This window comes from Xiphias gladius, chromosome 24 (genome assembly GCF_016859285.1).
Source record: "Xiphias gladius isolate SHS-SW01 ecotype Sanya breed wild chromosome 24, ASM1685928v1, whole genome shotgun sequence".
NCBI classification, from domain to species: domain Eukaryota; kingdom Metazoa; phylum Chordata; class Actinopteri; order Istiophoriformes; family Xiphiidae; genus Xiphias; species Xiphias gladius.
The window spans coordinates 14,428,317-14,448,992 of record NC_053423.1 but is presented as its reverse complement, the minus strand read 5'-3'; the positions used below and the strand labels follow the sequence as shown (position 1 = coordinate 14,448,992).

Below are 20,676 nucleotides of genomic sequence, written 5' to 3'. Positions count from 1 at the left end.
TTGTTGCATGGCTGGAATACCTCTATACCCCTATAGTATGTAATTGCCTTACATTACCTTGTTTAAGTGTTCTTTGTTTGAAATAGATGGGTTTTATGTATTGGTTATTGATCAGTTTGTCAAACAATGATCACTGCAGATAAACCATCTGCAGTGAGGGTTCTGCGCAATGCTGTTCTGCGCAGGCCCTCCGAGAGATTACAGCGCAGTGCACCATGGTCCTTCCTTTCTCTCCGAGGCCATATTGGAGTCATCTCACAGTAAGAAGAGCTCCGCGTTTTCTTAATAAAACACACCGTTTTCTCGACATTTAGACATTTTGTTTCTATCCAGACCTTAACGAAAATCCTTCCCCTTCCCTCCTGTCACCCACAGGTTGGCCGGTGTCTGGACTAAACCGTAAACATGGTCGCCGCAAAGAAGACGGTGAGTTCGATGGGGTCGGGCCGGGGCCCACGCTGCTTCACGTGGACAAGTGTTTCTGTCAGGGCCTGCCAACTAGCACAGCAGCTGCCCTTATAAACTTATTAGTAGCACTCAACATGTATAGTGGAGCGTTTAATTGATACGGCTGTAAAGGTTTAAAGCCACCTGTGTCTGCTGTTTCTCTCTTATTGTTGTTCATCCGCCTGTTTGTCTGACGTCGGCTAACTAGCTAACGCTAGTTTGCTAAATCCAACAGCAGAAAAATGTCAGTGAAGTAGCAACAGTTAATACAAATGTACATTAACATACTTTACATGCTGCCCTCCCTGTGCGTGCTTTGTTAAATGCAATTTAATATTTCCACCATGTTTGGCTTTTTTTTTTTAAATTATTTTTTGAGAGCTCAACGATGGTGAAGTGGCGAAAGTTAGCTGTGTAGCTCAAGTGCTGTCGCTGACTGTAGAAATGTGTGTCCGTGTTCGTTCAGAAAAAGTCCATGGAGTCCATCAACTCCCGGCTCCAGCTGGTGATGAAGAGTGGAAAATACGTCCTGGGCTACAAACAGTCCCAGAAGATGATCCGCCAGGGAAAAGCCAAGCTGGTCATCCTGGCCAACAACTGCCCTGCCCTCAGGTGTGTAATGATAAGACTCCAGTCTGCACCATTAAGCTTTGAGTTTGATGTATGAAAGTTCAGTTACTGTATTATGTAAATAAATATGGTAAAAATAAAATACGATAAAAATTTGTTTGTAACATCAGTCGGTACTGTAAACAGGAAGTACGTCAAATCATAGATCTGGACAATAAAGGGAGAATGTGCTCTTTAAGCTATAATACTAATAAAATTGTCATTCTTTGTAGTGCAGGTTGCTCATAAATCGCCTTGTTTTACCTAGGAGGAAGCGTAACTAGATGGATCACTTGATTAAAAGCCCAAGACAATGCTGATTTGACACAATTTACATCTGACCTGTTCCATGTTTCCATAGTGGTCAAAAGTCAAAACATTGGATGTTATTTAAGATTTAAAGTTGTTTTTTTTAATATATATAATGTATATATATTTTTTTATCATGCTTCATATTTAGCCAGCTTTCAATGTTGTGCAACATACACATTTTTTGACAATAAGATCTTTTCATTTGCATGTCACATGACATGCAAATGAACTGTTCAGATTGATCATGGATAACATTACTTTGTAAAAGATTTCACATGTTGGTTAAAATCTTCATATTTTTTTTTTTTTTTTTTTAATAACGTAACACATTGGTCACACACTGATTCTTCAAATTATTAACTACATTGATCCAACTTTTTTGTACAGTCAGACATCAGGGCTAAGAGTTTCTAGGGTATTACAGCTTGTCTGCACCTTTTTGACGCATTTGTTAACTTGTATGTCCTGTCTGTAGTTAAATTTACCTTATTTTCATGGTGTATTTGCTGCTTTGACTCACATTTCCTTTGCCCCTTTGCTCTGTCCAGGAAATCTGAGATCGAGTACTATGCCATGCTGGCCAAGACTGGTGTCCACCACTACAGTGGAAACAACATTGAACTTGGCACAGCCTGTGGCAAATACTACAGGGTGTGCACGCTGGCGATCAGTGACCCCGGTGGGTAGCTGCCTTGGTAGTGGACAGCATCTGCTGTAGATTATTTTTAGCTTTTTATCGGCTACAGAGCTAAATGAGATTAATTGATATAGTGGGTCCATGCTAGAATATTGAATGGACTAATGGGATGTTTTCTGACACAAGTTTGTGCCAGTCACTGTCTCGTAGCAAAATTGTTGCATGGACATTAGCCTTTGGAGACCGGCCCCAGAGAGCCTGTTTGACATGACTAATCAGCAGCGAACCAGAGTTTACAAGCACGTCACAACGTTTCAGTGATTCATGCTAGAATATGGAGTACTGTACCTAGGACTACTGTATATTGTTAGTCTAGTACTAACACATTCAGCATATACAATGTAATGTGGGGGCTTCTTATGTGAACCTGTTTTTTGGTTGACAAGCTGCTGGGACTAGTAGTACTTTTTTTTTTTTTTCTTTTTCCCTGTCACTTGGTTTCCTTCACAAATTTTTGAGCCTGCTGGACCTGCTCCCCAAAGTAGTTCAGCTCAGGACGAGTGCTTCGCTAGATGATAGCTGGCTGGATTGCTCAGTTGAGCTGCCAGTGCTTTCTGGCCAGTTAATGAATGCTCCGTTGCTAACATTTATTCTCATAATGTAAACTTTGTGCATTTTTTTTTTTTGTGGGTCGTAAAGTAATTAGCTGTTCATGCTGGGGATATAATTGGATGTCTTTGTAATGTATATGTGGCAATTTTTAATTTCAATCCACTGACTCTGTTCATCTTCTCCTCTTCAGGCGATTCTGACATCATCAGGAGCATGCCAGATCAGCAGCAACAGCCTCAGTAGAGCTGTTCCCCCACCCCGTTGTTATAAATAAAGTCGGAGTTAAAAGTTCACGTCGCAATCGTTTCATTTCTTATCACTATCAACTGCCTGTCCAGACATGGTGTTAGTCCTGCAGGTGTCCACCAGAGAGCAGCAGTGTGCCCTTTGGGTTTCTCAGATGACTTTACACCCATCCCCCCACCCCGCTTAATATGACAAGGTTTGTATAAGGGATTTCCTCCGCTCTCTGTCAGAAGATGACAAGTAGTGATGGAAACCCAGTTTTCTAAACAGCAGAGCTTTCTTCAGAGACTTGTGTCACGGAGCATGACGACAGGATTATCAGTTTCTGTTTAAACCATCATGATCCTTCCAACTGACTGCTTATCACGTTGATGGCAAAATTACGCAACTGCTCATATTTGAGGGGCTTTTTTTTTTTTTTTTTCTCTCACTTACATAAACCTGGGGGATGACCGCCTGCTGTATTAGCTGCCGCCTGTTGACTGTAATCGAGTAAGGACACTCTCCTTTCAGAGGTATTAAAGGCTTTACAGTGTGACAGCAGCCTCTGATGTCCTTCAACTCATAAATACAGTGACATGAAAAAGCCTGGGCACCCCTGATCAAACTTTGTTACTGTGAATAGTTGAGTGAGTAGAATATGATCTCATCTCCAAAAGGCATAAAGTTAAAGATGCAAAATGTCTTTTCAACATTTTAAGCAAGATAAGTGTATTCTCTTTTTTTTCACAATTTTAGAGGGGGGGCACCATACAAAAGTTTGGGCACCCCAAGAAATTTGAGCTCTGAACACACAAGTCATGGAATGAATCTGCAACTTTATTTTTCCAGTGACAGTGGTAAATGTATATATGCTTATAAATCATATTAAAAAGACGCTCCGTACAACTTTGAAATTTGGCTCCTATTCAAATAATTGAGATGTTTACGTAAGCATCAAAAGTTTTTTAAATTCATTTGTTGGCACATCCCTGGTCATTTGGTGCGGATTTGCCAGAGTGTTATCAACTATAAATGGTTAATATGAATGTGTGCATTAAATACAATGCCTGGAAAATTGACAACCAAGTCACTGAAAGGTAAGAATCATGACTTGGCAAGGTATGATATCATAAACTAATCCCATAGATGTCAGTATCAGATTTCATGCTTTATACCATAAGCTTGCTGCCTACAGGGGCCGGTGCATCTACCCAGAGACAGCGACATAAGCTGTCCATCATCCATCGAGTGGTTTGGCCCAGTTTTTCCACTCACTGCTCCCCTAATCCTTTTTCTTGATTCCCAATTAAATCGAATGAAATCATCCCAGATGATCTGTTTCACATGCAGCAGATTCCCCGCTCCAAATGAGGACAATATCTAAAGACGTGGCAGAATAAGATCTTAAAGAACAAGTATGAACAATCTGCACCATACTTACGGAGCATGGAGGTGTTCTGCTGGGTAATAAAATCGTATCCTAATCCTATATCAGAATATCATCCAGGTCAAAGGAATTCTGCCAACAGATTTTGCATTTTATGACCTCTTTCACAAATATCTCCCCTTTTTGAATCTGATGTCATTGTACAACCCTCTTTCTGCATCCAACAAGCATTTCAGTAAGAAAAGAGACAGAATGTGTCCCACTAGTTTTTTTGTTTGTTTGTTTGCCCCCCCGCCCTGTCCCAGTGGCAGAAAGTAGGTGAGTGTGTCTGTCTGGTAGCCTACTGTCAGACCCAAGGTAAAGCCAGCCTCCATTTTGAGGCGGGCGGGTAAATTCTTGCTTATCTGCCAGCTCGTTCATCCGCACTGGGCAGACGGAGGGATACTGAGTCTCTGAGGGCAGCAGGGTGGGCACGCACGTCAGCATGACACCCATTTTTTTTGAAACTCGACTGTCTGTATAATAATGTAATCTTTGAACAATCTTGTGAGAGCTGGGAGTCAACTAGCATGATCTAATAACGAGGTTTAGAGCTGTTTCTGCTCCATGTGCAGAGAAAGTGCAGCATTTGTATGAACTGTGACTAGTTTGTCCTGTGTTTTAAACAACAGAGGGAATGTGATGAATGTCTCATCTGAATACTGGTTATGTACTGACTGAGGAATAATTTCGTGGTGCTTAATCAATCCGGTCAGCCCTTGCTGCTGAGCATCTGCGCTCAGTTTTTAACCTACGATGCGTTTTAATTTTCGCTGAGCCTTGTTTCCCAAGATGCCAAATCCCTTATCACAAGCCACAGACACCCTGTAATTTGAATAGGACGGGCGTGCTGTTAGCTGCATCCTGCTCCAATAACCAGATAACTCAATTTCAGGAAGATTGTAAAACCCACTTCTAATGTAAGTTTTTCCTCGGGTCCATGACTCCACAGTAGACACTGAAAAGAACTGCTACATGCCTTAAATTTATCCTGATAAAGGGCTTTTTTCCCCCTCATCTCCCAGGCCTCCTCTGGGTAACTGGCTTATTTAAATGTTTCATACTGTATGTGAACTCAACTTCATAAATATTGCTTGACTCAAAAAAAACATGACTCAATAAATAAGTCCGGCAGCAGACACAGGTTGATTTTGCTTTTTATTATTCAGAATTGAAGACATGAGCTCATGCAGATCCAACAAGAGGATGTGAGGGAATGGAAAGCGATGGAGAACAGTCTTGAGTGATTCTAATAAAATGAGGCATCAAACAACCTCTCGTCCAGATACAAGCGTTTTCCTCTAAACCCTGCACGACTCGGCTCAAAATTTCCCCTTCAGTCACGCGAGAATCTGTCAGCTCTTGCAACTTTTCAGTCACATCACACAGTGTAAATATTGATTTTGATATATATATATATTTTTTAAATGTTATATTTTGGAATCTCGTATCATCCAGACATCAGTGGCTGATTGTATTAGAACCACTTAGCTACAGCATAACATGGTAAAGATGAAGAAAAGTTTGCGGTGAGCTCACGCTGACTTTAAAGTGCAATTTCATTTTCAGCTTTGTTGGATTTGCAGAAGCAGTGGTCATAATTCACACAGGGACATGTTGAAGGGGTCAACAAAGGGCTACATTATCAACTACAGCATTATTATCAAATGGATAAATACTACTTCATGGTACGGCTATTTCCAAGTCTAACAAGTGGTTGAATGCAGTATTGCATGGTCTGTAACTCTATTTTTTTTTTTTTCTGTTGATAACAAATACTACTTGCGAATTATATGAAAAGAATAGGATTATTACTTGTTCCATTATTAATTCTAATAATGCTCAACAGATTGCCTAGTTCTAGGCAAAAGACAAGCATTTGCACTGTTTAACTAGCTTCATATACTGTTTATCGATTTTGTGCTACTATGCAATGCTAAATCAATGTTTTAGATCCCCATTCATCCTTAATGTCAAAAAGGTCACCAGCACAGGAAATATCCATACATGATATCACTGCATGTGCCAAAAAAAAAAAAAAAGTTACTACATTTAAAAGGACCTAGAATTAACATCATAATGCCACACATAGCGTGCAGGTGAGCAGACAGACACACACACAAACATACACATGCATGCAGTCTCTGCATGTGCAGCAGCACGTCACGTCGTCTTTATAGGAAAATGCCCTCAGTCCAGCTAAGTTAGCTCAACTCAAAAGATCAGATAATACACCATAATCCATAAAAAAAACAAACAAACAATAAAGACACAGTCAATGCTGTTGCATCTGCAACTCCACAGGGACACAGGACAGACGTCTGAACCGTAACGTTTCCACACATTAATGTTTACACATCTTACTTTTTATATGTATTGCATGTTTGGATGTGAATCTGTAGTGTGTGAACGTGCAAAGCATTTATGTTTGTGATAAATGCTTCACTGGATGCTTACATCAATGAGTCTTTTGAGCTCTTGGAGCGGTTCATGAAAAGGGGCAGGAAGGCAAACTGGAACAGACTGACTGAAATCAACAGGTGAACAAGGTTTTCACTGGCAGTCGATGGATTGCAGGTTTACAGACAGAGTGTTACATGGATAAAAAAGGCAGACGTAGTTGTTATTGGTCAAGGAACCTTTACGATACGATTTCCTGCAGGACGAGCTACATTAGTACACCGATGATATTTTATCACAACGCCTTTCACTATTCACTTCTTTTTCTCTCAGTTTTTACTGTTATACAAAAAGTCATACAAAAATACCCCGACATTACATTCAATGAAGGAAATTTGTCAATTTCTGAAAAAAGTGCTCTTGCATAACTGATTACGTATGTCGCTTTCCTTCTCTCTCTCTATCTCTGCGCTCTCTCTCTTCAGGTAGTTAGTTTCCACAAAAAGACCACGAGGGAGATTCACAGTATCGGGGGCTAACAGTTGGTGGCCAGGCCGGTGGGTGCATGTTTCACTCAAAGAAAAGTGCAAATTAAATTGGGACAGAGTGTTCAGGGTGTGCATGAGTTTAGATGCCGCCAGGGGACTGCAGCTGCCAAGAGGGAGGGTTGTTAATGGTCTGGGAGCGGTCTCAAACTTGCTGCGATACTGTCCTTTGAGGAGGACAGAGCAGACGAGAGGGGGGGACAATACATCACAACAACCAGGGGTGATGGAGGAGGGGGGCAGAGTTGATGGTAATACTGGCTCAGGGTCAGCCTAATCTATCCTAAAATTGGCAGGAATCCAAGCTGATACCAACATCCAAGACAATGTTTTTCCTCGGTTTTTTCAACATGGTCCAGCCAGCGTCGGAGGTCCTGCTGTTGGCGAGGGATGTGGAAGTTGTTGGGGTGGGGGGTGTTTGGGGGTGTATGGGGTATAGGGTCCAGCAGCGAGGACATCTCTCATGCCTCCATATACTGGGGAGGAGGCTCCTTGGGTGGGATGGCAATGGCCTCCTCGTATGGTGGCAGCAGAACCTGAAATGGAACGGAGAACCAAAAGGGGGCTCAGTCCAAACTCATACCTCAAATACATCCTCTATTCTGTTCTGCTGTATGGCCTTATACGAGTAACACGGTAAATATTTAATGTTCCTGAACTGGTGATAGTGATAGTAAATGGTTGAAAACATTTAGCTGTCCTCCAAAACTGCTTGTCTTTTCAATAAAATTAAAAACATAACCATCTGATTATTTTTGTAGTTTTAGATCTCATGAAACTACAGAGTGTGACCAGCAAAAATGAAAACAAAATCAGCACACAGGATTTGAAACCACACCACTGCACAACAATAATCAACTATACAGGTCTAGGGATTCCTACAATAATCCATTGTGCTGTATGTGCGAGGTACTGCAGGATTTTCCCCTTTCCCTACGGCTTTCACTACCCTTGACTAAAAACTAATGAAACAATTCTAGAAAAGATTATAAAAATAAACTAAGGACACAACACAGGAATTAAAAGACTAATGTAATATTTTGCTCAGCACGAAAAAGCTAAGTTCTGTGACATCTTATCCATAAAATTATGTATAAATTGCCATATACTGTAACTACCAGCTATATTTTGCTTAACAAAATAATCAAAGCTCAAAGATCCACTTCCAGGTTTTTCACAGCTTTAAACAACATCTTAAGCTCTTTTTCAGCAAATTTAGATGGCTCAGACGGCAGCACGTGGTGTAAGGGTTTAACTTCAGTTACGTGACAAAAAGGGGTTGTTCTACTCTCAGGTCACACGATAACACCTGAGCCAGCTCCACTGCTGAAGAAGTCTGCGAGATGTGGTTGAATGCTCCCAAAAGCCAATAAGTGGAGCTTTGAGCTTACATTATGTTGTTGCACACAGTTGATCGTTGCTCAAATTCTACACATACTTTATTTCATAATACGTATTAACTCCTAGCTTTGTATTCCAGCTTTGATACTTAAAGTGAACTATGTTACCTGTGAAAGTAGGAAAAACACAATCTTCTTCTTACAAAAGAAAATTTGAATTCACAAGCAATAAAATGCTCCATTCGTCAACCCAATACACTCAGGGTTTTTTCTGGTATAAACCAGTAGTTTATAGTGGCTAACGTTAGCCCATTTTAGCAGACATAGATAGAAATTGCTGTGTTACTGACATTACTGAATTCTCTACTTTTGCTGCTGTCACATGACGTTTGAATTATTTTTCTGTAATTAAAGAAGCTGCTGTTATGCAAAATTTACATAAACTCACTTTAAGCTTTAACTACTGTGTTCATTCACTAATGACTGTAATAAACATACAGTAGTTAATCTATAGTGACCAGTATATGAGATTTTGGATACTATAAATCATCATTTTCTGCAAAATCCAATGCAATGCACTGGCGTTGTTATCTGAAAAGTGTTTTACATGCTGTGGACACATCTTTTTTCATTCTATTGACGGAATTTCTAAGGGACAGTGAATATATTTCACTATATAGTAAATAGGAAGTGATTTCAGACGCAGCTTTAGTCACTAATGCGTGTTTCCCCCTGATTCTTTCAAGCCCTTTATACTCCATCCCTATAGAAGGCATTGCTAGCTGCAAGAATAACATCCATACACGCATCTGCTTTACAGGCCAGACTGCCTTTCTCTCTACCAGAGGTCTTTCTCTGTAAATGGTGTTATAAAACCAGCCCTGCTGCTAATTCAGTGAGAGGGAGAAAGTGAGAGAGAGAATATTCTCAGAGGGGATGGAATTGTGAAACAGCCAGGGAGGCCCGGAAAACACATCACAGGGAGGATTTGAAATGAAGTGGACAAGCAGACTATTATGTAACATGTCCAGAAGAAGAGAGGGGGGACGGACAGAGATATAGAGAGAGGAGGAGGAGGAGGGGGAGGAGGGAGGAAAGCGAGCGAGAGAGAGAGAGAGAGAGAGAGAGAGAGAGAGAGAGAGAGAGAGAGAGAGACGACCCTTGTGCATTTTAATGGCATTTATATAAAAGCAGGGCAGATAAGCAGCTGGGTACTTGATGTGCGAGGCTGCAAAAAGCCATTTGGACACACTGCTGGCTTCTAATAGTAAAAATAGATGGAGTGCTCTATTCATTCTCCACTGTGTGTGGGGAGAGGGAATGCCCTAATAAAACCATATCAACACCATTCAGAAAGCTGTTCACTTGTTTAAACAATGTGCCCCAGATATTTGTTGCATTAGGGTACTATTAGATACTTCTCTAATTAAAATTCACACAGCTCGTCCTGTGTTCTTCACTTTGACCCACTTGCTTCAGCTGTTTGTTTCATTTTGTTTTGTTTTTTTAATTTCACATGTCTTTAATGCTCCTTATTAATCTGAATAAACAGTTGATTTTCTAGTATACATTTATCCATCTATACACACAAAATTTCTGTTTAAGTTCTTCCTCTTAAATTTTGGCTGTGGAAAACATCCAAGTCCTTTCCCTCCATGTCTGTCCTCCATTATATCTGCAGTGGACAAAACAGATATCCAATATTTGCTCAAAGGCCACATGATACATAATACGATATCAGACCCTGCTTGATTAGCTCCTGTCTGTAGAGTCTGTTTCATAAGGTGAAAAACGTCAGCAGTGAACCAGGGCCACAACAACACAAGGACAAAGTGACAGACAGATGAAAATGCTACGTACTGAGCGGACAGCGGGTGTGAGACAGATTAATGTCTCATGTATCAGTGTGGAGGATTACAGACAGACAGACAAATGGAAACCTCTGACTATGCTAAAGCCTCTAAGAAGCACCCTGAGTCAACACGGAGGAATGGACGACACTCGGCTCTAACCAGCCAATCGCACCTCAGGATGACCTACAGTACCTACTGTACAGCAACCTGCACCATAAGTGTCAAGTGACTTACTGTCACACAACTGACACAGAGTGTAGACAGCAGAATCTGGACCCTGGACATTTTCACTGGAGTGTATCACTGCAGAGTGTACGCTATTCTACCAGTGTCTATGATATACTCTAAGGAAAAAATGTAGGGGTTCTATGAATTACTATTATTTACTTCACAGCACCGCTCTACTGATAATATGCAATACCACTCCTAAAGTAATATGTGTAGGCTTTTAATGAGTCAACAGTTTACACTTTCATGCATTTAATCACCTTATATAAGTCTTAATTTCTTGGTTATCTTAATATTAAGCAAATCCTGTACAAACATTGTTATCTGTGGATTCTCATTCTCATTTAATTTTTACTCTGACAAGAATGAATTCATGGTTAAAATACTATAAATATAGCTGCTTCACCTGTACATGTATGTAGGGACAGTGACATGAAATCTATTCTAGTAATTTAATAGCAAGACCACACTAACCTGAACCTCTTGAAAATGGAAAAGTTATTTGACATGTGAAATAACTTGGTGACTGCAATATATTGAGGCATGGGGTAAATACTTTCAGAAAATACTTTTTTCAAGTTCATTTTGGGAATTTTAATTTTAGATTTTTTTAAATATTCAAAATGTAAATAAAGAGATTTCAACAGACGATAAGTTGTACATCCTTTTCTTATTTTGAAACAGTCAATAAAATTTTATCATATCGGTTGTGAGGTGAAGGTTGTACTTTTTCCTCCTTAGTAATGTGACATCTGTGAATGCGGAAAACTGTCCAGTTTATAAGGCATTTCTTACTGGAGAAATTATTTCCCAAACTGAACAGAAAATCATTCACGTTTTCTTGCGTTGTATGGATTGATTTAACTTCTCAAATCTGAGGTTGAGGTTAATGAGGTTTTTTGAGAATTTTGCATTTAAAAATGAAATATCTGCTTATTCTAGAATCCTTACCTTGTACATTTAGAGGTATCAACTCATTGAACTGCAATAACATACAAAAGTAAGTATAGTCTATGTTTTAGTATAGCTCAGTAAAACCTCAGATGTAGCATTTTATACACTGTAATCAAGTCACATAGTGATAACAATGACTTTTCAAAGCCTTTACCTCTAATGAACTGAAAGCTGCTAAGCCAAAAAAAAAAAAAAAAAAAAAAAAGGGGGGGGTTCAACACTGTGCCAATGCAATTATATTATGATTTGCGGATGGAGGATTTTCAGTATGTCCTTGAGGTGAGGAGCTGGCAGGTGGATGTGGAGACTCACCGTGGTGTCGTTGGTGGTGACATAAACAAGGACCTCTGTGGTGCCCCTGCCACTCACATATCTGTAGCAGTTCCACACACAGCCAATCAGGTAGGCCTGTCCCCGGGAGGTGAAAACAAAGAAGACACAATGACCTTTAGCAACACTGTCTCCATTTTTCATTATTACTAATGCTGCTTGCTACGATCTTATCCATTCATCAAATTTAGGGATGATGAAAGCACAGATGCATCATATCAATACTTCAAAAAGACTGTGATATAACAGCTATCTTTGTGAACATCAAGACATGCAAGGACACATGGCAATTCAATTCAGTTAAAAAAAAAAAGAGGATAATTTTATCTGTGAACATTTCCAACATTTTACCAAAAGCAACTTATCAGGCATCTCTTGTTTCAGTAAGGCTATGCCTGCACTGAGGCTTAGGTTTGTCTGACTTGGCAGAAGAACAGGAGGTTCATTGTGTGTATGTGTGAGGAGCCTGCTGAGTCGGTACCTCTTCCAGCAGTAAGAGCAACCGACCAACCAGCAAGGCAGGCGGACTGCTAGGCAATCACTTTACCATCTGCTGAGTTGACCTCCTCACTGCGATACCAACTCTAAACTGAGGTCAACTTAATCACTATGCACCACAGTATTGTAAGCACAATTGTACCTTTAAAAAAAAACGCTAGTAATGTTGATAATACAGCGAACAGTAGTACATGATCAGTTCAACTTGTTACCACGATCATATAAAACAGACCATTTTGTTTTGGGGGTTTTAAGGTAATACCTCAGGTTACTCTCCACTCTCCAATAAGTTTTATTTTGGTAGGCTGACTGAACAGTCTGCCTCTGCAGTCTTCATTTAACCTATACGTTCTATCAATATACTTCAGAACAAGGTACAAACGGTACATTTAATAAAAAAAGTTCTGTCCTTGAAATAAAATAACCATTCTGTTTGAGAGGTACAACAACAATGTTGTATAAGAGAGGCAATGTTCTGGCAGACAGTACACAGTGCTACGAATTCTGAGTTGAACAACTTGGGCATTTACATTCAACAGTATCTAATACTGTCTCTTTTTTTATTCATCCAAGCTTCTATCTACCTACAACTCGGTAGCTGCCGCATCCCTCTCTCTTATCCACATTCTCTCCTCTCTCCCTCTTACTGTCTGTCTGTATCTGTCATTTATGCCAAGTGGAGTCAAGTGGAGGACACTGGCTTCAGCAGGAACTTTAGCAGGTGCTGCCTCTGTGCTGGAAGCTGGATGCGTCCTTGAGGTTACAGATTTGGCCCATTTCCAGGGGACAGAATCAATTATCAACACCATAGGGAACAGTAGCTGATACACTGCATATGCAGCCCATCAACAAAAATGAGTTTCTATTGATTTTGCTTGGCAAATGTCAAGATTATATGTTTTGAGTAAGCACACACCTATATTTGATCTTTAATACGAAATTTTGGAGCAACAAGCAGTTCGACTACCCCACATACTCTGTGCAACAAAGCTCTAAAAATTTCTAAAAAGCTTCCAGTGGCTGCTTCCTATCATAAAACCCCAGCTCTTGCTTTGAGTATCTGCCAAGAACATTTCCAATCTGAGCTTAGAGGAGAAACAACTTGATTTGATTGTACAGATGACTGCACCTTCATATCCCATCTCGTCCCTGAGCCCCAGAGCATAGCAGCGCCTGGAGAATCATAAATTCATTAAGGGGGAATTAGCTTGACAGGAGTTGGTTTTCTGTTGCCCCTGACCCGCTGCTCTCTGGCTGTGTGATAATCTCATGAAGAACATTGATAAAGGAGATGTTCACACTGGCAGATTCATTATAGATGCCATATGGTTCATACTGCTATGAGATGTGCACAGTGTTTAACTTAATTGCTTTAGTCACTTCGCAATATGATGAGCAAGTCTCTAAAAAAAGGCAGACATTTTCAGTTGGTGTGTAATCTGTGACAATGTGTAGCATATATAATTATGTTCTAAAAGTTTCAATGCATCTGTACAGTTTTAGTTGTCATTCAGATGGATGCTGAAGGATGATGGATTTTTGATGCAGACAAAAAAGGCCAAAGCTAGGCAGACTGGGAGAACCTGCAATGATACAGAGACTCTGTAGACTTACCTTGAAGGAGAGGATGCAGCCAATGAAGAGGAGGACCGCAAAAACTAGGCACATGTTGTTGGTGGACATGATGTCCTCTTTGTAAGGGAATGTCCCCGGCTGAAGGAAGGGAGAGAGGAAGATAAATTAAAATAAATCAATGTCAGGAGTGAAACAAAAATCATTGAAGACACATGTGAGACAGAAAGTAACAAAGTGGCCTTTCTTCAAATCAGATTCTGACAAAACTTCATCTTTAAGTCCTTAATAAACAAAGAGTCTAAAATGGACACTGAATCTGCATAACTAAGACCTGTGTTCATGCCCGGGTGGTCTTTTTTCACTGAATGCCTCTTTTTTAGCAGTGCTGATCACCAGATGAAGCACTAACTCCTGAATCTGCTTTTTTGCTGAACAGTTATCACAAACTTAGTTAAAAAGCAGTGAACTACTCCTTGATTTCATATGGTTGGCATTGTAGAACTTGACAACATTTTGTCTTTCCCATTAAGAAGAAACGAATCATCCAGCCTAATAAGATGTCATTTAGGTAGGTGTTTTAGTTGTGAAGAGTGAACTGGTCCTCACCAGCTGCTGGAGGTAGTCCTGCACCGTATTGGGATAAACCACCACGCTAATGGCTACCAGTGTGTTAAGGGCAAAGTCGAAGATTTGGTAGCAGAAGAATGGAATGATCCAAGCAGCATGTTGCTTCACAAAAGAGATTGAAAAATGATTAGGAAACTCAAACAGCATAGTTTGAGTTTGTTTATCATACATCTGTTACTGATTGTGTCAGGCTAACAATTTCATTTTTAAAAAAAATATTTATCATTTGTATTGTTTATTTACCTTGTAAGCACCATATGTTGCCATGCCACATATAAGAATCATGAGTAGGGATATTGCAGTAGCTATGCAGATATCTGCAGAGAGAAAACACAAACAAACAGAACAAGGTGAGGATAGATTATCTAGTTTACCAGTGAAAAACAGCAGAAAACATATAATTTCACTGGAACCTTGAATGCACTGATGTAATCCAAAAGTCTTTATGGGGACATGGATTTATACAAAACAAAGCACCTAAAGTAACCTCACTATTTTTGGCACCCAATCTGCGTTGGACAAAACATGATTGGCATGTGAATAATTGTTATGCAACAGGTGCTAAATTTGACAAAATTTAACACCCTTCTCACATTCACATTACAGCTGTGAAATGTGACCGATGAGACACTCGTAGCACTCACAGCAACAAAGTAAGCCAGGATATTTGTACATGTACAGATGCGTAAAAAGGATCCTAGATCACAATGCGGTCTTGGCAGTTACTGAACTTGGTGATCGGACTCAGTGCTTACTGTGAAAAACATTGGAGTCAATGCATCTCTGGTAGTTTTTGTTAGCAAGAAAGCAACACTTTCCATGACTTTACAAAATACAAAACACGAAAAACTGAGTGCAACTGTCGGTTTTCCCCTTACACTCAGCAACATTGAGTATTACAGCATTGATACTGTGTTAAGACCCAGGAAATGATGATTCCCTTCCATCTTAATCCCTTGACACATACCCTAGAAAAAACACACACTTGTCACATATACTATATATAAACAATACATGCATACATAAATGCAGTGCCATCCCTTTCTCCCCCCACACACGTCATCCACGCATCTGAGTTTTAATTTCAGGATTTCTCTGCATATGATCACAGTGACACTGGTACTACTGACACATGCACCTGCATATTACAAGACCATAACACCACCTTGTCTCCATCCTTTCCCACCGTTTCAAAATCTTTGACTGATGCAGCACAAGCCACAACACTATCCGAGGGGGAGTCAGTCAAGATGGCCGTTTTAATCCGATGGAGAATTAGAGCAGTCCTTTTTAATCAGCGTAGCCAGTGACAGGGTCTGTGGCGTTCCAGAGGCGACTGTGATGATGATAGCTGCTGGAGGGGAAACACTGAAAATACGCATGCACTCTGATTTGCTCTCTATGGTGCCGACCCTGTGGTGGGCAGAGAGGAGACGTGATTTGGGAGATGCAGAAACACACGGGGCTATATGGACATGCTGCTGATTTCATCTCTCTCTGGCAGAGCTTGGAAATGCATCCAAAGAACATTGTTCCGGAGCCTTGAAACTTGATATTGTCTAGGATTCTAGTTAATGCCACATCTTGAGTGTTGACATCTTGTGTGTTAAGTTTGACTGTTCATAGTCACTTTTCACTTAAAATTTCAAATGTTTTCATTTATCAGACTGTTCAAACAGAGTGAAATAAATGTTAACTTTTATAAAATATTGATACTGTGGTATTGAGATTAAAACATTTGCCTCTGACACTGTTGTCTAGCTCTTTACTTAAATCTGTCAACTGAATCTGTACTGGAAACAAAAGAATGCTTTAAAAGGAAACGCCAAAGTCAGGGTTTTGAGTCTTTTTTCGACAACACATAATGCAGAGGTCTCAGCCATTTCACCCATCACCTCTGGATTGATGTCCAATACAAACAGACAATTTTAGAATCAATCTGTCTTTTAATCTTTATTTTTTGTGTTTTACTCTGGTGGAATATTTGAATAATCATGCATTGAATTATTTAACTGCATTTTTGGAATGCATTAACAGGAGCAATAGGAGGGGAAGAAAAGAAGAATTTTTGTAAGTGGGTTATTGAGAATGGGCAATTAGTGTTTAAAAAAGGAAAATAAAAACAGTTACATACCATTTAGGTGTAATCTTGGGGGGCTTGAATGATGGAAGAACTGAAAATGTTTTTTTGGGCCTCAACTTACAATAAATTTCAATATTGATAAATCTGCTGAATATTTCCCGATTTATCGATTAGTTGTTTTCTCTGTAACTTCCCTGCACAGTTTCCCAGAGCCCGAGGTAATGTCTTCAACTGTCTTAGTCTGTCTGACCAAAAGTCTAAATCCCAAAGATAATCAGTTTACAGCAATATAAACAAGCAACTGTTGGCACTTTTGCTTCAAAAATCACTCAAATGATGAATGGACTATCAAAATAGTTGCAGATTAATTTTCTGCTGACTAATTGTTTCCGCTCTAGTTTCTTTCAGTCATTAGTAATGCAAGATAACAAAATGCATCATTGAGGACAGTTTAAATAATCTATTATAACACTAGACAACTTATACAAAGTCGGACATGTAACAGTGAGGGGATTAGTTGCACTCACTTGCATCGTCCATGACATCAATGTCAGTTCCCAGCTCGGAGCTGGTAAGGTGGTAGCGGTACTGAATTGGGTCATTGAGAGCCGACAACAAGATGAGTAGGACCACTGCATTGATGAGCTGTGGGGAAATGAAAACCGATATTAATACTATATTTCACAGTGGAGTTACCCATTTTCACTTTCTTGGGTTAACCTTCAGGTACTTAGGTTTATTATCCTTTCAGAAGTTCCTTTGTATCTGTGGCAACTGTCTGACAAAAACATCAACAACAAAAAAGATTAAAATTAAAGACGGACCTCATATAACATAATGCTCCATAGTACATTAAAATAAAAGTGTTACCACTTTCATATCGGTGCAGTTGTCACTGTATGTAACAACTCAGAATTAATGGATCAGAATACTAGATTTAAATAATGATGCCGGAGCTTTTTCTTGGTGTGGGAGTCAAGTAATTCAAATGAAAAAGTAACTACGGGGAGGTAAAGACTAAGATACATTTCTGAATTTAGTTGCTCTTTAAGATATGATACAGGCCAACTGCTGACTATGGATAGATCTGCTGGACAAAACTGTACTGAAGCATCATGATATCGCGTTAGAGCCACAACTAACGATTATTTCTATGTATCTAATAATTTAGTCTATTTATTCGTTTTTGGCTTAATTGTTTAATATGTCATAAAATAGTGAAAAATACTGTCCATGAGTTCATAGAGCCCAAGGTGACATTCAAATGACTTGTTTTGTTGGGATGACAGCTCACAGTTTAACTTAAAATCATATAAATAGAGAAAAGTGCTGTGTATTAATTTTCTGTTATTCCTAATTTTACAGTTGACTAATTGTTTCAGCTCTAATGTTTATACATTTAAACACTGGTGTTGATATAAGGTCATGGGCAGGGTCACTGCAGCATTTATCCTACCTGCATGATTAGAAAAAAATACATAAAAGGACGTTATCAGTCTTATATATGACTTTTCACCTCACGTCAAAAAATCTTATTTATGGAGACATTTGTTGCTTTTTCTGGCCTTGGCTCGGTTTGACGACATATATTTGATTAGTAGTAGGGTCAAAGAGGGGGACTAATGCTTACTAAAGGTCAGGGATTTACCAGGCTTACTGAACTATGTTTAAAACTTTAGGTTATCCCGTGGGTAAAAACAGAATCAAACTCTATATTTAACCATCACAAATGTAGGACAAATTAAATGAGATGGGCTGCTGAGATCACTTCAACACGGCAAATCAACACAACACATCTCAAAGGGAAAGTAAATGTATGGCCAAAAAATTGTCAATATGTTGTTTAGATGTGATGAAAATGGATCAGAGCAGCCATGAAATGAGCCTTGACTGGCGATGTCGGCGACAAAATAAGCAGACACTGTAGTTTAAATCGGTTATTTTGATCTACAACCGAGGGCATCCTCAAAATGGCAAATCAAAAAATGAGAGCCGAAAAACAAATGGAAAAAAAAGCCGCGGCTAGCTAACTTAGCTTTTTGCTGCAAAACTCAATGGCACTTGATATTTATGACATATTTCATCGCATATTCCACATTTTAAGCCATATTTGAATCTATGTGGGCCTGACACCGAATGATAAATGTTGAAAAATATGACTTACCATATACCATATTCCCAGAATAATGGTGCCCGTCCGTACATGGCAGCAGAGGCAGCAGCTCGTCGAGTACCACCGGTCCCACGGCGAAATCATCTTTGATCCTGCCACGAATTTCAAGCTAGTTCATGAAGGCTGCCGAAAACCTAATGATTCAAGTCTACAACGTCTGAAAAGAGACGGGATAGTCGGCGTGCTTGGCGCTAGGACCGCCACATCCAGCGTGCGTTTGAACCGACGGTCGCCCGTTTCTGCAAGTGGACTCCTGGCAAACGGAGAGCCGTTAATCTGGCTCATCCCGGAGTCACGTGACCGCCGGAGGATTTTTTTTTTTTTTTTTTTTCGCCCGAGCTCGGGGGGGGGGGGCTGGACGGTTGATGGGTGTACAAGGCTGTACGATCACGCAAACACGTTTCGGATCTGACACGATGCTTTCTGTCTTCCAGACCCGAGGTTTTACGTATCTCAGTCAGCGGAGCGGCATTTAAAGTTTTCCCCGTTTGTGACAGTTTTTAACTGGGTGAAATCGGACGTTAGGGCCAGGGCCGGATTAACCTCCTGGCAGGGCCCGGGGCAAACATTTGCCGTTGGGCCCCTACTGACCCTCAATATACAGGACAGTTTCATTATTTCCTTTGCAGTGTTGAGTAAGTTACTTGAAAACTGTACTCAACTACTCATTACACATTACTCGTTAAAAAAGTAATGACATTACTTATTACTCAGCAGCAAAGGTAATGCGTTACATGACTCATTACTTTACTTTTGTTACTCAGCTGTCAGCTCCGTCACAGGTGCCTTTAAACAACTCCAACGTCTGCACCCACACATCACATCTTTTGTATTTAAACACACTTAGAGCCCGAGAACAAGACACTGCAGTGTCAAAAGTAGGCCCCCCTACAATTTGGAGGGAATTATTGACCATCCAGCAGAAAGTTTAACCTCACTGACTGCACACAGCATTTCTGGGATTAGTAACTGTAATGTAACTGCTGAATTTAAAACTGTAATCCCTTACACCACTCATTACTGCAATAAGTAATCACAGTGCTGTAACCTGTTACTAAGTGATGTGTTACTGCCCAGCACCTTTCCTTAGGCACTCAGAAACCATCCAATACTGTAGAACTGAAAAGATTAGTCGGTAAATCATTTAGTTGGTCGACACAATATTAATTGGAAGTTATGTCTGGTCTTTTTTGTAAAACAAAAGGGACAAAAATACAGATTCCCATTGATGATTTTCCTATATCTATGATACTAAACTGAAAATCTTTCAGTTTTTGACTGCTGGTTGGACAAAACAAGAAATTTGAAGACATCACCTTGGACTTCGGAGAATTCTAATGGGCATTTATGAAACTATTTTCTAAAATTGTATTCCTTCAATGATTACTGAAATATAAACGAATTGTCAGACTAATAAACAGATAATGAAAATTAACCTCCCATGCTGGAATAATAACACCTTGCCCCATGTTTTCACACTGTATTTAGAATATACACATGAGCACAATGCAACCTGAAATAATAATAACGGTCCTTAATCAAAAATAAATATATACATTAAAAGTTTGACTTTGACACACCGGCCCTCTAGAAGATCAGAGCCACAAAATTCAGTAATGAAGGGCCCATCTTAGCTGAAATTGCACTTCACTGCTTCAAGTGCATAAACAGTATGACCAGTTGATATAAAGTGAACCTTGGGCTTTTGGGGCCCCTGGGGGTCTTGATTGGTGATCCAACTTTGGTTTAGACCTACTTTAGACCATGGGTCGCCTACATTTATGACTAGAGCCTTGTTT

General features: G+C 39.8%; 2 protein-coding genes across 2 annotated transcripts; one reads left to right on the top strand and one right to left on the bottom strand.

Annotated features, from left to right (window-relative positions):
• Nucleotides 1-175: 175 nt before the first annotated feature.
• Nucleotides 176-2,910, top strand: rpl30 (ribosomal protein L30). Its single transcript, XM_040121044.1, has 5 exons — nt 176-260; nt 376-426; nt 914-1,059; nt 1,917-2,047; nt 2,808-2,910. Exons 2-5 carry the CDS (start codon nt 406-408, stop codon nt 2,858-2,860), a joined length of 351 nt encoding a protein of 116 aa, XP_039976978.1. The 5' UTR covers nt 176-260; nt 376-405; the 3' UTR covers nt 2,861-2,910.
• Nucleotides 2,911-7,500: 4,590 nt separating this feature from the next.
• Nucleotides 7,501-19,134, bottom strand: laptm4b (lysosomal protein transmembrane 4 beta). Its single transcript, XM_040122778.1, has 7 exons — nt 18,869-19,134; nt 17,232-17,349; nt 14,865-14,938; nt 14,601-14,723; nt 14,034-14,132; nt 11,904-11,999; nt 7,501-7,752 (listed from the first exon to the last, which is right to left on the bottom strand). Exons 1-7 carry the CDS (start codon nt 18,959-18,961, stop codon nt 7,678-7,680), a joined length of 678 nt encoding a protein of 225 aa, XP_039978712.1. The 5' UTR covers nt 18,962-19,134; the 3' UTR covers nt 7,501-7,677.
• Nucleotides 19,135-20,676: the final 1,542 nt, after the last annotated feature.